Here is an 18745-nt window from a genome sequence, read left to right as displayed (position 1 = left end):
ATGTGTATGGCTGCTGCCACACTCCATGTAGTGCAACTTTAAGTTCTATAACCGTGGACGCTGTGCAGAATAAGAATTTTCAGAACCATTAAGATTAAACAAAAGCAGAATGCACTTGAAATTGAATAGAAATAGGGGAATACCAGGTAACGGTAATAACACTGGGACATCTAAATTGTTAAACCTTTTAGAGGATTCCTATCATCAATCACAATCCATAAAGCTCTACAGTTTAGAGCCATCAGTATTTCTATTTTTTCCCATTTGAAATACTTACGCTGTAAAGTAACGCTCAAATACAAATAGTATTAGTCGCAATAAAAAGGTTAAAAACATACTTATTGAGCATCCTCAACCAATTCAAGACCACTGTGCCCAGCTCATTGAAACTTTTGTTGTTACGAAAACTATAAGAAAATGGCAGAAACTATAATTATGGAGTTGACACAAAGTCAGGCAGCAGTTACAGCGACCAGTGAAAAAAGCAGACGACAATAATGACTCGGACGAGTCAAGAAGCGATGGTGGTGGGATGGGGTCCTGCGGCACGGCGAAACAGGACTATGTGGAGTCCTTGGCAGCCATGAATCGTATCGGAGGGGAAGCACTAGAAATGCATAAAAGTCGGACTGCATAAAGCGCAGCAGGACCGCAGCAGTTGACATTTATGTGGCACTGTCACTGCTGGCTTAAAGTAAACTTGGCCAACTCAAAATGGTCGGCCAAATGGCTGGTGGTGCAATGGGTGGTCTGGACACGTAGTGTGAGTGGGCAGTGAGTGGGCAGTGAATGGATAGTGAGTGGGCATATCTTGGGGGTTCAGTCCTTGAGCAGCGCTAAATACTTGGCTTCTGATTGCAGCGCTCGGCGGTTGTGGCTAATCATAAATTCAAAAGCGACAAAAGTGCAACAGCAGTAACAATTAACTTATTAAATGGCGGACACAAAAGCGAGGGAATGTGAGCATGGAAATCGTGGAAATGAAACCGAACGAGGCGTGAAGATGGCTTTCAGGGGGTGAAAAAAGTTGTAGCGGAATGGAAGTGAAAATGGGGACATTTCCTCATGCAATGCACCCTGCTTCTCACTCTACAAAAGCTAATATAATTTATCGGTTTTCAAAGAAAATTGCAGCTAAATTCCTTTAGGGACCTCCTTCTCAAATTGTTCATAAAAATATATGTTTATAGAATGTTTTAAATCTTTTTGAGAAATTAAATAACGATGAATTTTCCGTTGGAGAATAGTAATTCTAATGAATACCAAAAGAGACGAACTTACGTTCAGCTCTCCCTTCCGCTTAGCACTTATTATTTAAATATATTACTTTTGAATTATTTTGCTGCGCAGTGTACAAAGTCACCTCCTACGAGAGACACTCTCTGATTACGCGAGACATTTGCTAATTAGCGAAATTGATTTGAGTTTTATGGTGCGAAAAATTACGCTGCCTGGAAGTGCGGGAACTTAAGACTCGGTGGAGAGTACCAAGTCTAATTGAAAGTAAATGTTTTCCGTTGAATTCACTGAGTGGCGCTTAGAAATCAAACTGTTTTGCCCCGGGACAGGGAATTTCAAGCAAATATCTCAACACTTATATCCGTTTTTTCCGACACTCTCTTTGCAGCTGTTGTGACATTTTTTTGGCAAAGCGGAAACGCAATGGCGCCAAAGACGCCGCCATTTTCACAGCTCGACAAAATGGCGACAAGGACATCCACATCTACATCCAGTTGGCTCTGCCGCCTGCTGCTATTCGGCTTTTGCATTGGCGCCGCCGCCGCCCGAGGTAAATATCCATAAACATTTATACAAATTCATTCGCAGCTTGATCGCATGAAATGCGCCAGCACAGATAGCTTTTGTGGCTTAAAAAAACAGCGATATTTATACATACGTATACTATATAGTCGGGTGCATCCGACAAATGAAAACAACCACGGCACCTGCGGCCTTATGGTGTACAAAAACTAATTATGTATCTGTCAAAATCGAACGGGCAAACAATGCCTTCCGCTTGTTTCGGCGTGTGCATCGAATACCGCACATAAATATTATTAATTAATCTGATAGTTGCGCTTTAAAAACGGCGTAAAATTCAATTAAATTTATTTTACGGGCATGGGCAAGAAATCATTGCATATCGCGGGCAGAGGTTTTTAAAGAGAAATAATTCAATCCGTAACTTATTAGTTCTTATAGAATTGCATATTCATTTTATCAAATCCTAAGATACTATATATAAAGAACTAAATTACAAGTGACCCTATAAAGAAAAATTCATGTTAGATAGTTAGTTATGTGTAAGGACAATGATATTCAGAAAAACTTGCTAGCAGTATCAGTATCAAATCACACGAAAGCGGGATCTTCATTCCACGAAATGAAATTTGCACCCGCATTTTAGCCAAAAACTGATTCAACGAAATCCCCAAATCAACTAAAATGCACAAAGTGACGAGTCAAAAAAATCAGACGACACATATGTACATACATATGTACATATCTATTTATCCAAACGGTGTTGCAGCTGACGGTGGAAAAGAATTGCACGTGATACCAGTGAACGATTTAAAAATCAGAATTTCCCAGAATCGAAGAAGGGGCGGCTGGCAATCATGAGAATTTTATTGCAATATTGCGACAATTTTTATTAAAATTTTAGAATTTTCAATTTATTTAGCACTTGAACCAGCAGTCGGTGCGCCCGGTCGCCAGAATTTGGCTCTTTGATTTGTTGCAGCTGCGTGATATTTGGTCAGCAGATATTGGCCAGTAACGGAACGGACACTGTACGTGATTTGATTTCGCTTTACATGCCGGACTCTTTCCGTTTAGTCAGCACAATATCGCCGCTGGCAAGTCGAAGTATTTTGTAGTTTTGTGCGAATTTGAGGGATTCAATGCAATTTGTTTGGCCATTTAAAGCGAATCGAGAACAAGTAGGGAATCGAAAGTGAGGCTAATAGAGTTCCAATTGAATTGGTCATTTCGTGAATATTTTGTAAGGGCAACTCGAATGTTTATCGGCCAGACAGGCAACGATTTCGCATCCTCCCACTTACAGGGAATAAATTAAGCAGTGTCCCCTGATAACGACTTGTTAATGCTCTTTTATAGGCACTTCAATTGGTGAACGTTTTTAAAATGATATACTTACTTATCTTACTAGTTGTTGCCCACACTGAAAGCTATTCAAAGAAAGTGGCTTGTTTTTCAAAAGGGTCTCAACTTCACGGGAGGACCTCCAGGTTGTCCATTTGCTTCCTTTTCTAGTCGGCGGGTCTGTCAACACAGTGATAAGTTTTGCCGTTGCGGCCACCCCCAGTTCTTCTGCATCCTGTGTCTCTGGCCTGCTATCCTGCTGTCCTGCGTCTCCTGTTGACCCAGGCAAATGCTAATTTTATTATGACAAATGCGCCGAGTCAGGTAGAGAGTTTCCACTTTCAACTTGCTGTTTGGCAATCACAAGTCTAGACAACACCGGCTCCTTCCATCAAGGAGCTGCCTCATTTATTACGAACGCTAATCTAACAACAATCTGCAAAGTGCTTCGAGTCATTGGTTCGTTAGCTTTGGCTTTATAAACGATGCTCCCGCACTTATCCCATAATCGGAATCCAGCTACCGTCTTACCCACAACAGCTTCTAAATCACGCCCCACGATGGGGTCTCTAATTGAAAATGATCACCGGTTTCCAGCGGATTCGCCCCACAATTACTTCCTAGCTGCGCTTAACCTAAGTAGACAGTTTGTTAGCCTGTTGAACAACATAAACACGCCTCCTTCAGCAACGCAAGCAAACCTGAAATTTGAGGGCAATGAAGATCTTGCAACCAGTTGCGGATATAAGTATCTGAATCTATGTATCCGCGCCTGCGTTCTGGAGCTGCGTTCTTCTGGCTGCCTCTGCAGAAGATTTCCCCCACTTCGGTTGTCAGCTCTAATCTAAATAAGCGATTTGTCTGTGCATAACTTTGGACCAGACCAAGAAGCCAGTCACATGCCAAGAAGGACATGGAACAAAAAATAAATATTTAAATATTATTATTATTATATTTATTAAAGGGATTGTGATCTATTGATACCCCCCAAACTCATCATTAAATTAAAATGGTATCAGAATACGCAGTTAAATATTTATTTAATATATTCCTTTAAGTATAAGATACGTTTCTTTCTCTGTACTAACTTCTCCCAGTGCACAGTCGTTTGTGCAGCTGGGAGTTAAATAATAATTTGTATAATTTATTCGAGGAACTCTTTTCCTGCGCAAGTGGTGGAATTTACAAGGCGATAGCTTCCTATGGCCAACTGATTTATCGCACCGTGCGTGGAATTTCTCTTGGACGAGGAGTAGGGAATAGGGGCATAAATAATTAACACGTGCATAGCTTGAATTGCAATTTGCGACGGGCTGTTGGCATTTTTATAGAAAATTGTTGACTCTTTGATTGTCCACTTTGAAACCCAAGATGCTGCGATTCTATTCTTTTCTGAGAAGTAGCGAATAAAAGCACTTCCGTAAAGTTCTCAAGTGTGGTGCTTTTGTTCTTCGCGAGAAGTTCACTGTCTGCCTTGGACAGTCGAAACGTTTAATTGTTTATTCATGGCATTGTTTTGCCAGCTAAATGAATGTTAATGACCTATTCGAGGAACGTAAATATTTAATTGATGGGAAGTGTTGAGCTACAGCTCTTCAAACTCAATTTGAATTTTATACTTGCAAGGCTGCATGGCTGAATAGAAAATAAAATGAAATTGTAGAAAAGTCAAGCATGGAATGCATTTAGAATTGGGCAACAGTTTTTATAGGTATACGCTTTCATTTGTTTTCTGATAAACAACCTTGATTGAACCACCTGAGTGTCACATAAAATTAGGCTAATGATCCACTAGTCCGTTGGTCTACACTGGTATGTTTTATTATTATTGGCACAAAACTAACGCAATAAAAAAGTTTGCTCTGATATAACCATAAACAGGACAAGAAGAACTCCAATTGCCGCAACAGTGGGCAAGGATTTGGGGTCTCATCAGCGGCAGCTGCTTTGATTGCCGCACTCCAAGTTTTCCAGCTTGCCACAGCTGACTGTGCCAACAAATTCAACTAATTGTCAGCAATTCATTTACAGAACTCAATGTAACTTTGCCCCACTCCCTTGTCGTGTATTTCAGTAATTGCTTCGGCACAAGCGTCTTCACTTTCTTGAACATACGATATGTACACCTCCATCACCTATTTCCCTCATCCAATTGTGGCTTGTTTCTTGGTTGACGTTGAACAGAGCTAAAAGGACCGAGGACTTTGAAATTTTACACGGGTTTCTACTTGTCACCAAATGTGCAAAGAAGTATAGCGTTTCAGTAATGGATGTTTTAGAAAAATGTTATCTTTCGAACAAAGCTAAAGTGGTGAATTTTGAACAAAATGCAATGATTTAGTTTCATATCAAGTTTGGGAAGTAAGATCCGTGACCTTCTCTTCAGGTGATCTATGTATTTAGAAAAAGTGTCCTTTCCTTTCTTAATGTAAAAAAAATTCTTAATATAAAACAAAGGATAGAGCAGCTTTTTAATTTGGCTCATTGCTCTCATCCAAAAACGACGGATTGCGAACGGAAAGCCATTTCCCAGAAAGGACCACAGACTCCTTTCCTTTAAACCATTCCGCTTAAGCTGTGCTCGTACACATGTTGTAATTGTTATTATTCTGCTGGTATTGCAGCAGCTTAATTGAAAATATTGTGTGTGTCTGGCTCTTTTGTTTGGATGTGTTTAGCTACAGCCGGGGGCCTCCTTGTGCGCCGCTCCACCACTCCTCCACTCCGCCACTCAGGCACTCCCTAAATGAAATTAATTGAGGAGCCCGGGGCCAGGCGAACACACTCCCCCAATTGGCAACTAAATTTGCGCCATACATATGTAACTTTTTATACGCCCAATAACCGGGGGCTATTGTTGCAGTGTAGCCAAACTATGGGCATAAAAGGGGTGTGGCTCGAAAGGGTGTCGGCCTACTCCGATATGTGAGTACAATAGCTGGAAAGTTGATCAATTGTTTCGTAGTAGGGGCTTTCTTTGGCATATGTGCGGTTACTTGAAGGCAACTGGGGGAAAACTTTCGTTTGCTTTAAAAGCCGAGTAAATGTACGCAACTTATTAGCCATTAAAACGAGTCTGTATTACTGAATGAAAGCAACCAATTTTCCCACATGACGGTCAGATAAATATGTAACTCCGCTAAGGCCACGAAATTTGAGGCATATCGAAGCACAACTTGATGGCAAATTTATTCGTTATGCCCGTTGGGAGAGGAACACAAAGTATGTGGGTGTGTAAGCGGAGCACGAAGGCCTCCTAATGACATTAGCTTTCACGCAATGTGATTAACTGTCTGAGCAAATTGAGCAGCAAACAAAACATCAGGTTGCCTGGCACACAATTCATTACATGACCACCTCACCGCCAGATCAACGCTATATATACGCCTATATATCTTTAGGGCAGGTGGAGGGCACGAACTACCTGCTAACACGCCATAATCCCATGGCAAGGACATAATATAAGTCGGGCAGGAAAACTCCAGTGATAATAATGCAGCCCCAAGGAGGTCAGCAGTGGCAAATGAAGTAACTTGGCCAGGCCAAGTGACTAGTAACTGGCCGAAAGGACTGGATAACCGGACACCCAGTTAAGTCCCGTCTTAAGTTAAGACGGGCACGTTCCACTTTCGAGGAAGCCATGGACTGACCTTCACCTTACGAGTTCTGTAACTCCGCCCACTGCCCCCACTTAGCACTGTAAAAGCCTTTGCTGCTGCTTTCATCATAATTTCAGTTAGCAGCAGTAGCGAAATGGCCAACATTGTCTCTGCGCGTGTGCTTTTATGGGTACCGGTTTCGTTGTAGTTGTGTGCGTGTATCCTTATGCAATTAAATTAAATATTAAACTTAATTACACTGGGAAACTAACACGGCACGGCAGCAGTGCCTGCGAGAGCCTCCGAGAGCCTGCGCTCCACAAAGGACCTCCTTCGTCCTGTCAAATATGCCCAGCACCAGGCCTCAATAATGCAGCCAGGAATGTAAGAAATAATGAAAGTCAATTGTCAGTCAGGCCATCGCTAGATTTTTGCCTCCACCTTCCTCGGTCTTGTGTCCTGCGTCTTGTGTCCTGCGTCTTGACTCCTTTCTTCCTGGCCAGAAGACGATGCTCTTATAGTTGCTGCACTGCACGGAAAGTATTTTAGGTAATTGTAACAGACTCAAATTGTGGCAAATTGAACGCTCTGGCTTAATTAAATAAGTATGAAAGTATTTAATAAAGCAAATATAATTCTAATTCAAGTTGTCTGGTTAAATAAGTTAAGTAAGTATTACAGCCTTGCCTTAAAGGAGCAACAGTGAATTCGATCCATAAGTTTTATATAAGTTATAAAATTCAGTTTTTCAGTGTATCTTAGATGCTTTTGCCTGAAACCGTAATGACAATGTTGCTTTCATTTCGTGTTCCTGTTGCCTGCTAATTGAATTTAATGTAGTTTAATTGAGACGAACGTGATTGTAACTAAAAGCGCTTTATGCTTAATTTACCGGCAGGATGGCAGGTCCTGGGGACCCACCCTCCCATTTGGAACGCCTTCTCGCCATGAGTGCTGCGGGTGCCTCTAAATAGTTCAAATTCAAATTAATTGCTCCTAGTTAAAGGCAATTCCCAACGAGATAGTTACGAGATGGGGGGGGGGGGGGGGGGGGGGGGGGGGGGAAAAGTCGGTTTCGGGTGGTAAAAGGCATTTAAATATTTAACATTTTACTGCCAGCTGTCGTCAGCTTCTGCGACAAGTTTATCCAGCGCAGCCGCATCGCCATGAATAATGCATAGTGGCGATTGTGTCACACGCTGCGTATGAGTAATGACTGGAACTGCTGGCCAAAGCGAAAATCCTAGCGAACAATCGATGTCCTCAAGGACGTTGCCAATATTAAAATTTGCTCGAGCGCAGCGCAGCGCGAAATTCAAATGCATCTGGCGCATCGCATTCGAAATCGGTGCTGAAGTAGAAAAAACTCAAAGGAGACTCCAAAATGAAGCCCGACAGATGCCAGAATTAGCGCGAAGTTCACTCATTTTTATTTTCTGTTTCATTTTCATCCACCGAAGCTGTCAGAAAGCAGTCGCACAGGATCAGGACAAGAAGCCGTAGAGCACTGAAAGAAACTCTTTATATTATGATTGTATATATTTAAGGTTTTTCATGTGAGTTTAAAGGGTAGGGACCAAGATCTATAGTGAATACTTCAGGATTTCATTAGCATGCTAAGCTTCCCTACCAATGACTAGAATGGATTTTTTCGCAGTGCATTCGCTGAAGCAGTAGAAAAAGCTGTCATCTTAGAGAGAGAATGGCTAAAAACTGTCAGGCTGCATAATAAATTGAATTTCCTGAAGCTGGTCATTTGCCACCATGAAATTTGAGCGGAGCAGGCGGAACTGAATGAAATGGGCGTGGCATAAACATGTACTTGAAATGAAAATACGGCTATCCACTATATCCCCATTCCGGAGTCCGGAATCCGGACTATCCGGCCAACACGTACGTCCACTCGCTCGTTTCAACACGACGGCACAGGCGTAAAATGCCACCAGAGGCAAATGAAATTACCGAGTTGCCAGCCCGACGATGCGATGGGCGAGAGCTCAAAAATCCAAATATCATATTTACAACTTGCAACTACAAAGCCCTCGGGAGTTTTCCAGTTGGAGTGGGACGGATGGATAGCGATAGAGCAGATGGAGAAAACAGACATGGAGTTAAGGATATTAAAGGATGCGACAAGCTTCTAATGTCAGGCTGCTAACTGACATTCGAATTACCCCTTTTTATGGCGCCCTCTTAGCCAAGTAATGGAATCATGTCTGTAAAATCATTTAGACGGATGCTAAGCTGTAGAGCTCGTATCGAAAAACAGTAAATACATGCTCAGTAGGAAAATAAACCTAAAAAACTCATGCAGAGAAAAGACTTTAAAGCTCTAAAAAAATAGATAATAAATTATATACAATTTTTTAAATTTAGGTGAAAAACTAAATTTTATTCAAACGTTGTTAAGAGTTAAAAAAGACTTGTACTTGTATGTGGAAATAGAAAGTTATAAAAGTTAGCTTAATAATTGCGACCAAAGTGGACCCATATTCTCACCAACTCCCTTTTTCACACCTTTAGTTCATATCTAAGTCAGTTAAATTTCAAAACCCCTGCGGTGGTGGTATCAAAACAAGGCCGCAGCATCCGGCACTGAGTATAATGACTAAACTTTTAATGACTAATTTAATTTAAAGGACCATTGCGACTGCTTGCAACAAATACACACGACCACGAAACAGCCCAAAGCGACAATGTAACGCTCAAACGGCCCCAGTTGACATTTTGTGAAACCTCCAAAACAATCAACTATTAAGAGCAGGACTACAGTTGGTCATTTAGAAAGCCTTCAATTTATGTAATGAAAATGGAAATTGCAAGCATTCCTGTTCAGCGAAGCAAACTCTATGGCAGCCAGTCGCGAATGGAAGCGTAAAACCGCACAAACCAGCCGCTCACTAAATATTTAATTACCAAGGAAAAATCAAGTGAAAAATGGGATCCACTATTTGTCATTTTCGCCATCTGGCTGACCCACGAAAATTATGCCTACACTGTACAAAAAAAAGACCAACAGTGCACACAGTGCAGAACGTGTACTTGTGAATGAATGCTTTTATAACTAAATTTTCGTAAACCGTAACGTGCTTAAATGTTGAAAATTGAAATTTTAATGCAAGGGGCATGTAGGATATGGAAGCGGGGAGGGGTGCCTGTTTTTGGGCGGCTTAATGGGTGTTTTTGGGTGGTGCGTGGTGCCGGTGGTGAGTGGTGCCGGTGGCAATGGCAATGGCATATCCGAAACTATTTGCGGCCATGCTCTGCGGTCAGATTGTGGCTAACCATGTTACGCCTGCTCCCGGTTGGCAGATGCCAGGGACTACTGTACACAGTATACATACATATGTATGTTTTAATATATATATGGATGTGGGTAGTAGAGGGGCTTCCGGCGGGTTGGAACGCACAATTTTGCGGTCGCATTGCCGCGCCCTCCTCCTTCGTTTCATTTTGCATAAGTTCTAAAGTACACATCATATATAATTAAAATCGTAAAACGGTCAATTTTCCCTCAACGCTCGAGGACGGCGGAGTTCGAGGCATCGGTATCCTTGGTGGCACACACATCTTCACCGCTCCATTCTCCAGGCTCCATGCTCCGTGCTCCATGCTCCATCCTTCGCCGCCATCTGGGTAATGGGTTTAGCATTTTTGGGCTTTCGTGTACAAATTGAAACTTTATGTTTGTTTGCCAAGGGGGCAGCGGACCAAGAGCCGTGTGCTGTGAGGCGTTCTATTAAATTAGTTTGCTGGATTTTCGGCTGCAGTCGGGCAAAAGGTTACATGTAAAATTTAAGCGCTTTACCAATGTTGCAAATGGGCGTGTAAATACCGGGGGTCATAAGGAATTAGTAGGAACTTAATTATTTAAATGATCCTCGAAAGTGTTTTTGAAGATGTTACTTTATTTACTTTAATTTGTATGATTCTGATATACTATCATTATGGAATGACAATTACAAAAGTAATTATCACTTGTACCTTATTATTTTTTCTAGAATTTGATACTTCAGATTTTATTTGTATTAACCAGATAGTTCTTCCAATCAATTTATTACAAATTAGTTTCCATTTGTGCAACCTTTTCTGCTCGCCACCTAACACGGAATGTTTCATCAATCTGACACACTTTCTCCCCTAAGAAATATTCCCTATCCCTTGCTGCCAAACCACATTTGCTATAATTAAATTTTATGGCCATTAAATTTGGCAATTTTCATAAGAAATATATGGCCTACGACCATTCTGGCCATAAAGCATTGGCCAATGGCTCACACACTCTGATAATCGCAGCGGGAAGGGAAGGAAGGGAAAGGAAATCAAATATATTAGGCACTGACTGATGGGAATTTATGCCTAGAAAAGCTCTAATTTTAAGCCGCGCATTTACAATGTTCACAGCCCAAACACTTGAAAAAAGAGCTGGCAAAAATCTGTAGAGCTGGATAAAAAAAACATGTAGAAGGAAAAACACATACTCACAATTCATTTTCAAAATGAATTTGTTCCGCTGTAACGGCCATAAATGCATTTAAATTTATTGGAAGGCAAAGTCTGCGTATGCCACCGCCAAACAACAACAAGAAGAACAACACAAAAAATTGAAAAAGAGGACTCTCGCACATTGAATGACAATAAATTATCAATTTTATTTTGACAGCGCGAAAAATCCCGCAACGAATAACGAAAAACGAAAGACGAGCGCGGAAAATGTCAAACGAAATTGAGCAAAATATATGTAGATAGCTGTGTCCGACATACAAGTACTATATCTATACAAACATCCATACATACATATGTATATGTATGTAATATATGCAGCCGGCAGAATTTGTGACAGGAAGTTTCAGTTCAATGGTTTGTTCCAGCGGGCGATTTCAAATTGCCTGGCCATATATATTAAACAAATAAAAAGTATGCTAATTTGCAGATTGATACTCTTCGTTTCGAAAACAAATTGGAGACAGGCCAGAAGTGCATTTTTTACTTCACATAATAGTTCATTTAACGCAAATGAAGGTTTATTCAATTTATTGTGTTTGTTCGAAAGTGTCAATTCGATTTGTTTTATGTTTCAATTTGAATCCAATCAAGTGCAACATAAACTCTTCGCACCCTAGGATTATATTGTTCTACTTCTCAAAGGGATTGAATAACAAACTTACTTTCTGCAATTGTAAAAGGGAATACTCAAACTGAATTAGGCCACTTAACTGTTTTAAAACTCGCAATTTAAAATCCCCAAAACTAACGACATTTCACTACCTTCATTACAGACATTCGATCGCCGATGGACCAGACAGACGTGGCCTTCTACTGCCCTGGAGAGGGTCTGTTTGCGGACGACTACGATTGCCGGATTTATTACCGCTGTGAGCGGCGTTCGGGGCAATACATCCAACCCTACCTCCTGGCCTGTCCAGAGGACGCGGTCTTCTCCCGCACCCTGCGCATGTGTCTGCCACCAGCGATGGCTGGGCGGGATGAGTGCGTTGACCAGGCGAACGAGGTGAACGAGGTGGACGGCGGCAGCATGGAGAAGTGGGAGCAGGACGACTACGGACAGGATGACCATAATGCGATGCTTAACCTGGCCGTCACACCTGCGGCCAATGAGCTGCGAACATATGCGTCGACCCACCGTCTGCCCACAAATTACGGTCTGGCTGGTCTCAATGGTGTCTCTGTCATATCCTTCTCCAGCTCCTCATCCCTGCGCGCCGTTGGATCAGCGGAGGAGGATGGCATAATATGCCGGGATGATGGCTTCATGACCGATCCCAGCGACTGCACCGTGTTTTATCGCTGCATCTCGAACGGCCGAGGCTATAACAAAATCGGCTTCCGTTGCTCAGATGGCACGGCGTGGGACGAGTCCCTTCAGTCCTGTAACCATATGTTTGACGTACGTGCCAACGGAGGATGCCGCAATCAAGCTGCTCCACAGAACGATGCTTATTATGCCGGCCAAACGTCAACACAGTCGTCGCAGACCAGTTACCAGAACTCTACCGCCAGCAGTCAGCAGAGCTCGTCCACCAGTTCCTCGAACTCCTCTCAAAGCTCCAGTTCCACATCCAGTTCGACATCCAATTCCAGCTCAAGCCAAGAGTCCTCTACGTCCAGCAGCAGTCATCAGTCGTCCAGCTCCACGTCCAGCAACAATCAGGAATCCAGTTCGGAGTCCAGCAATAGCCAGGAGTCTAGTTCGGGATCTAGCAACAATCAGGAGTCTAGTTCGGGATCTAGCAACAATCAGGAATCTAGCTCCACATCCAGCAGCAATCAAGGCTCAAGCGCTCAAAACGCTGGCAGCAACCAAAACCAAAGCACCGGCAGCAGTCAAAGTTCCGGAAGTAGCCAATCCTCAAACAGTAACCAGAGCTCCAGCAACAATCAGAACCAAAGCTCTCAAAATTCTGGCAGCAACCAAAGCTCCGGCAGCAGCCAAAATTCGGGCAGCAACCAAAACTCGGGCAGCAACCAATCCTCTAGCAACAATCAAAACTCCAGCAACAATCAGAGCTCTGGAAGCAGCCAGTCCTCCAGTAACAATCAGAGCTCCAACAACAATCAATCTTCCGGCTCCAACAGCAATCAGAGTTCTTCAAGCAGCCAAAACACCAGTGGATCCAATAAACCCGTGCCCACCGAGTGCGAGGATGAAAACACTTATATCCCTGATAAAGAGGACTGTGCTAAATTCTACAGATGCCGCCAAGATAAGGACGGAAAATTAGAGCAAGTGCCGTTCACCTGTGGTCCCGGTACCGTTTGGAACCAAGTGGATAAGGTCTGCGATCTACCCACCGAGGATCAAAAGAAGAAATGCAACATTCAATCGGGCTCGTCAAGTGGTAGTAACAACTCTGGACAGCAATCTAGTGGAAGCTCCTCCAACAACCAGGGCTCTTCTAGCAATCAATCTTCCAGCAACCAGAGCTCATCTAACAATCAAGGCTCGTCAAACAATCAAGGCTCCTCTAGCAATCAATCTTCCAGCAACCAGAGCTCATCCAGCAATCAAGGAACGTCTAGCAATCAAGGCTCGTCAAGCAATCAAGGGTCTTCCAACAATCAATCCTCAAGCAACCAGAGCTCATCCAACAATCAAGGCTCTTCTAGCAATCAAGGCTCTTCTAGCAATCAATCTTCCGGCAACCAGAGCTCATCTAACAATCAAGGCTCTTCTAGCAATCAATCTTCCAGCAATCAAGGCTCGTCCAGCAACCAATCATCCAATCAAGAAAGCAGCCAAGGATCATCGAACAATCAGTCCTCCAATCAAGGCTCATCTTCATCGTCCACATCCAGCAATCAGAGCTCCTCAAGCACAAACAGTAATTCTACGAGCACTCAAATAAAGCCATCCAATCCCGATGGAGATTGCCAAGATACGGAAACATATTTGCCCGATAAGAAAGACTGTGCCCGATTCTATCGCTGCGTAGAGAACGGCAGCGGTGGCTTCAATAAAGTTCCGTTCGACTGCTCCCCTGGAACGGTCTGGGATCCTGATACGAAGGGATGCAACCATCCAACGGATGTGCAAAAGGAGCAATGCAAGGCTATGGCCAATGGTAGCGGATCATCAACCAACCAGGGATCTTCTTCCAATCAGGGTTCCTCTTCCAACCAGGGATCATCCTCCAACCAGGGGTCTTCTTCTAACCAGGGATCATCTTCCAACCAGGGATCATCATCTAACCAAGGATCATCTTCCAACCAGGGATCGTCCTCTAACCAAGGATCATCCTCAAGCCAGGGGTCTTCCTCCAACCAGGGATCATCATCCAATCAGGGTTCCTCTTCTAATCAGGGATCATCTTCGAACCAAGGATCCTCCTCCAACCAAGGATCGTCCTCCAACCAAGAATCGTCTTCCAACCAAGGATCTTCTTCCAATCAGGGATCCTCTTCTAACCAGGGATCATCTTCCAATCAGGGGTCCTCTTCTAACCAGGGATCATCTTCCAACCAAGGATCATCCTCAAATCAGAGTTCCTCCTCTAACCAGGGATCATCATCAAACCAGGGATCTTCCTCTAACCAGGGATCTTCTTCCAACCAGGGATCATCTTCCAATCAGGGATCATCCTCAAATCAATCTTCTTCGTCTAACCAGTCATCGTCGAATCAATCCTCCTCCAATCAATCGTCGTCGTCTAACCAGACATCATCATCTACTACTGAAGGAGCTTCATCATCCACCACACAAAAACCCTTTAAGCCGGCAGAGAAATGTGAGAGTGAGGAAACTTTCCTGGCTGACAACGAGAACTGCTCCAAGTTTTATCGATGCGTGGGTAATGGTAAGGGCGGTTTTTCCAAAGTATCATTCACCTGCCCACCAAACACTCTATGGGATCCTGAGGCCAACAGCTGCAACCATCCTGATCAGATCCAGACCAAGCCGCTTAAATGCAAGAAGGTGGTGAATCAAGATGGAAGTTCGTCTAACAGCACCAGCAGCTCCTCGACTAGCTCCTCTGCGAACCAAGGATCATCTTCCAACCAGGGATCGTCATCTAACCAAGGATCATCTTCCAGTACATCCTCCAGCAGTGGCTCCTCCTCCAATACGGGTACGGGTTCAACCTCAAACAGTGGTGCCTCTTCCAACGGTGGCTCATCGAATCAAGGCTCCTCCTCCAATAGTGGCTCCTCTTCTGGTTCAAACTCGTCTGGAAATGGATCCTCATCTTCGTCATCATCATCATCAAGCAATAACAATAATCAAGGTTCATCCTCATCGTCCTCCAGTTCATCCACCTCTAGCAGCAGCTCGTCTTCATCCAAACCAAATCCTTCTGAAACCTGCAAGGTTAATGGACAATTTATTGGCGATCGTACGGACTGTGCCAAGTTCTATCGCTGCGTCGATAATGACAGAGGTGGCTTCAGTATGGTACCCTTCAGCTGCGGTCCTGGCACTGTTTGGGATGCCGAACTGCAGGCCTGCAACCATGCGTGGGCAGTAAAGGAATGCGGTGGTATTGCTCCACCTACAACTTCCACTCCGACGACCTCCAGGCCCACAACCGCAAGCACTTCCAGACCTTCTGACCCATCGTCTACATCGGGACCTGCAGGTCCGCCAACTACCTCACGTCCAGTGACTGCCAGACCAACCACAACCACAATTAATTCTTCATCTACAGCTTCACCCACTGAAACAACATCTGCTGTTACTCAGTTACCCAATACGGATGGCAAATGTAGGTCGGAGGGCTTTATGGCTGACCCCAGTAACTGCTCCAAATTCTACCGCTGCGTAAGGAACAACAAAGGCGGCTTTACCCCAATTCCATTCCAATGTGGATCTGGTACCGTTTGGGATCAGGATCTGCAGACTTGCAACCACAATTTCAACAATTGCAATACTGGCACTGAAAGTACCACCTCAAAACCACCTTGTGAGCCAGCAACAAATGGAACATCGACCACGTCCTCGACCTCCACACCTCCACCCACCACGACTAATTTACCACCCACTTCAACAACTCCTACTACAACCACCGAAATTCCACCTACTACTACAACTAGGTTGCCTCCTACTACAACAACTGGCTTACCTCCGACAACAACAACTGGGTTACCACCGACTACAACTGGCTTACCTCCCACTACAACTGACTTACCTCCGACTACAACAACTGGACTACCCCCCACTACGACCACAGGAGCTGCAACCCCTACAACAACAATTATTCCGGAACCTCAAACGTCAACCGTAACTTCAAGCCCGGAAATCACCACTCAACCACCGTCTACAACCACTATGAAACCACTGCCAGCGGGCACGGAATGCACAGGTGAGGGTTACATGGCCGATCCCGAAGATTGCAGGAAATACTACCGATGCATCAGTGCTGGAGCCTCCTACAGGAAGTACAATTTCACATGTCCCAAGGGTACGGGGTGGAACGAAGATGTTCAGACCTGTGACTACATGGAGAATATACCGAGGTGCTCGAAGTTACCCGCTGAACCAATAACCACAACCCCAAGTGAAGAGGCCAAGGATCCCGGAAGCACCACTCCACAGTCAACGGATGAGCCCACCACAGTGACAAAACCCATAACAAAACCCACTGAAGAACCTTCAACAGAAAAGCCGCAGAAACCGACGACTGAATATCCGGAAAAGCCAACTACCACTCCAGAGAAGCCCCTGAAACCCACTACAACCGAGTATCCTCAAAAGCCGACCACTCAAGAACCCACCACCACAAGTATTCCGGGCTACAATCCAACAACCACGTCCGTTCCGGGCTATAACCCAACAACCACACCTGTTCCGGTAGAAACTACAACCGCTACTCCGGGCTATAAGCCAACAACCACCAGCGAACCTATTACCACGACCACATTACCTCCTACAACCACCGACGCCATTCAAGAGCCCACAACCTCAGCAAAACCTGAACCCACTACAACCACGGAGAGTCCAACATCCACCACATCTGAAGGTTCAGTAACCACTCTTCTGCCGGAACCACAGCATAACTATAACTGCTCATCGGAGGGATTCTTCCCAGATCCCGAGGACTGCAGTCGCTATTACCGTTGTGTAGATGCGTCCAAAAACGGCAAGTATCAGGTTTATGCCTTCAAGTGCGGTAAGGGAACTGTTTGGGACACGTCCACCGAAACCTGCAATTACGCCGATCAGGTGTCTGGCAATTGCTCCTCTGGACAAACGACCACGCCAGGAACTACTACGGAGCCTGGTACGACGGAGAGTACAACCAGCTCTGGGAAACCAGAAACCACTTCGCGGGCCCCAGAAACAACCACAACGGGAGCTCCTGAGACCACCACCACATCATCTCCTGAGACCACCACCACATCATCTCCTGAGACCACCACCACATCTTCTCCTGAAACCACCACCACAGTGGGCCCCGAAACCACTACTTCTGGGAGCACAGAAAGCACTACTTCTGGCGCAACCACCACTGCAACACCTGAAACCACTACTACATCACCCAAGCCAGAAACTACGACCATATCTGGGGAAGAATCCACAACGACGCAGTCCCCTACCACCACAGAGAATCCTACTCCCGGTACCAACACCTCCGCTCCCTGCCCCGAAACCGGTCCAGGACAGAATGTGTACGTCTGCCCCACTGGATTCCGTCGGCATCCGGAGAAGTGCGGCATGTTCTATCAGTGCAGTGAAAGTGCCGATAGTAACGACCTCAACATCGTAGTGTTCCAATGCCCCAATGGAACCGTCTACCAAGACAAGTCCTGCAGCTGTGGCAAGCCTCCGGCGGGTGACAAGTGCTCCAAGGATATGAAGAGGACCACCAACTTGTTTGACGAGGAAACAAGACTTCAGAATGTGGTAAGTATCTCTATCTCTATCTAGTCATTCCATGCAAAATAATACAATTTAAATGTTCCCCATCATCAGGTACAAATCAGCACGACGGATCCCCTCTGCCCGGATGAGGGTCACTTTGCGCTGAACAACGACCAGTGCGGCCAGCTGTTCGTCAAGTGCGGATTCTCGGAGCTGACGGGTCGCATCGAGGGACAGATCAACCGCTGTCCACAAGGATTTGCCTACTGGAACGTGAGCCGGCGATGCGAGCACGCCCGCAAGCTGCCCAACTGCACCCCCACCACCTACAATGTGGGCGGAAACGTGCCGCTGGAGTGGCTGAACATTGGCCATAGACGCCGCAGCATGCGCATTTAATTAGATTTAGTCTAGATTCACTTAGTCGCCCGCCATTGATTGTTTGCTGCGCCAGTTGTTTGAGTTCGATGGCCAGTTTAACCAGCTGATTGCGATCGAGGTAATAAGCTGGCACAGCAAACGATCGAACAGAAGAAATAGTTTAGGACGTAGAGAAATTACATTAGGTTAAGCTCGGGTGCAGCCCTCCGACAAATTCATAATGCATAAATGGGAACTTAAAACAACTACATATTTTCAGAGTTAGTCTATAATACAACTATATATTTTAATAATATATTGCTTCGGTTGTTGGAGGGTAAACTAGATTCTTGGTGTCGGACTG

The 18745-nt window shown here is 44.5% G+C and overlaps 1 protein-coding gene across 2 annotated transcripts; it reads left to right on the top strand.

Moving 5' to 3' along the window:
- Positions 1-1662: 1662 nt before the first annotated feature.
- Positions 1663-18420, top strand: LOC120452581 (serine-rich adhesin for platelets). Of its 2 annotated transcripts, none has more exons than XM_039636866.1 (4): positions 1663-1789; positions 11984-17582; positions 17649-18060; positions 18133-18420. In XM_039636866.1, exons 1-4 carry the CDS (start codon positions 1663-1665, stop codon positions 18418-18420), a joined length of 6426 nt encoding a protein of 2141 aa, XP_039492800.1. The 2 variants fall into 2 exon arrangements, with proteins under 2 accessions (XP_039492800.1, XP_039492799.1); XM_039636865.1 differs by having other exon boundaries at positions 17649-18063.
- The last annotated feature ends 325 nt before the right edge of the window (positions 18421-18745 follow it).

Source organism: Drosophila santomea, chromosome 3R (assembly GCF_016746245.2).
Source record: "Drosophila santomea strain STO CAGO 1482 chromosome 3R, Prin_Dsan_1.1, whole genome shotgun sequence".
In the NCBI taxonomy this organism is placed as follows: domain Eukaryota; kingdom Metazoa; phylum Arthropoda; class Insecta; order Diptera; family Drosophilidae; genus Drosophila; species Drosophila santomea.
The sequence above is the reverse complement of the archived record's forward strand: the minus strand, read 5'-3'. Positions and strand labels throughout refer to the sequence as shown.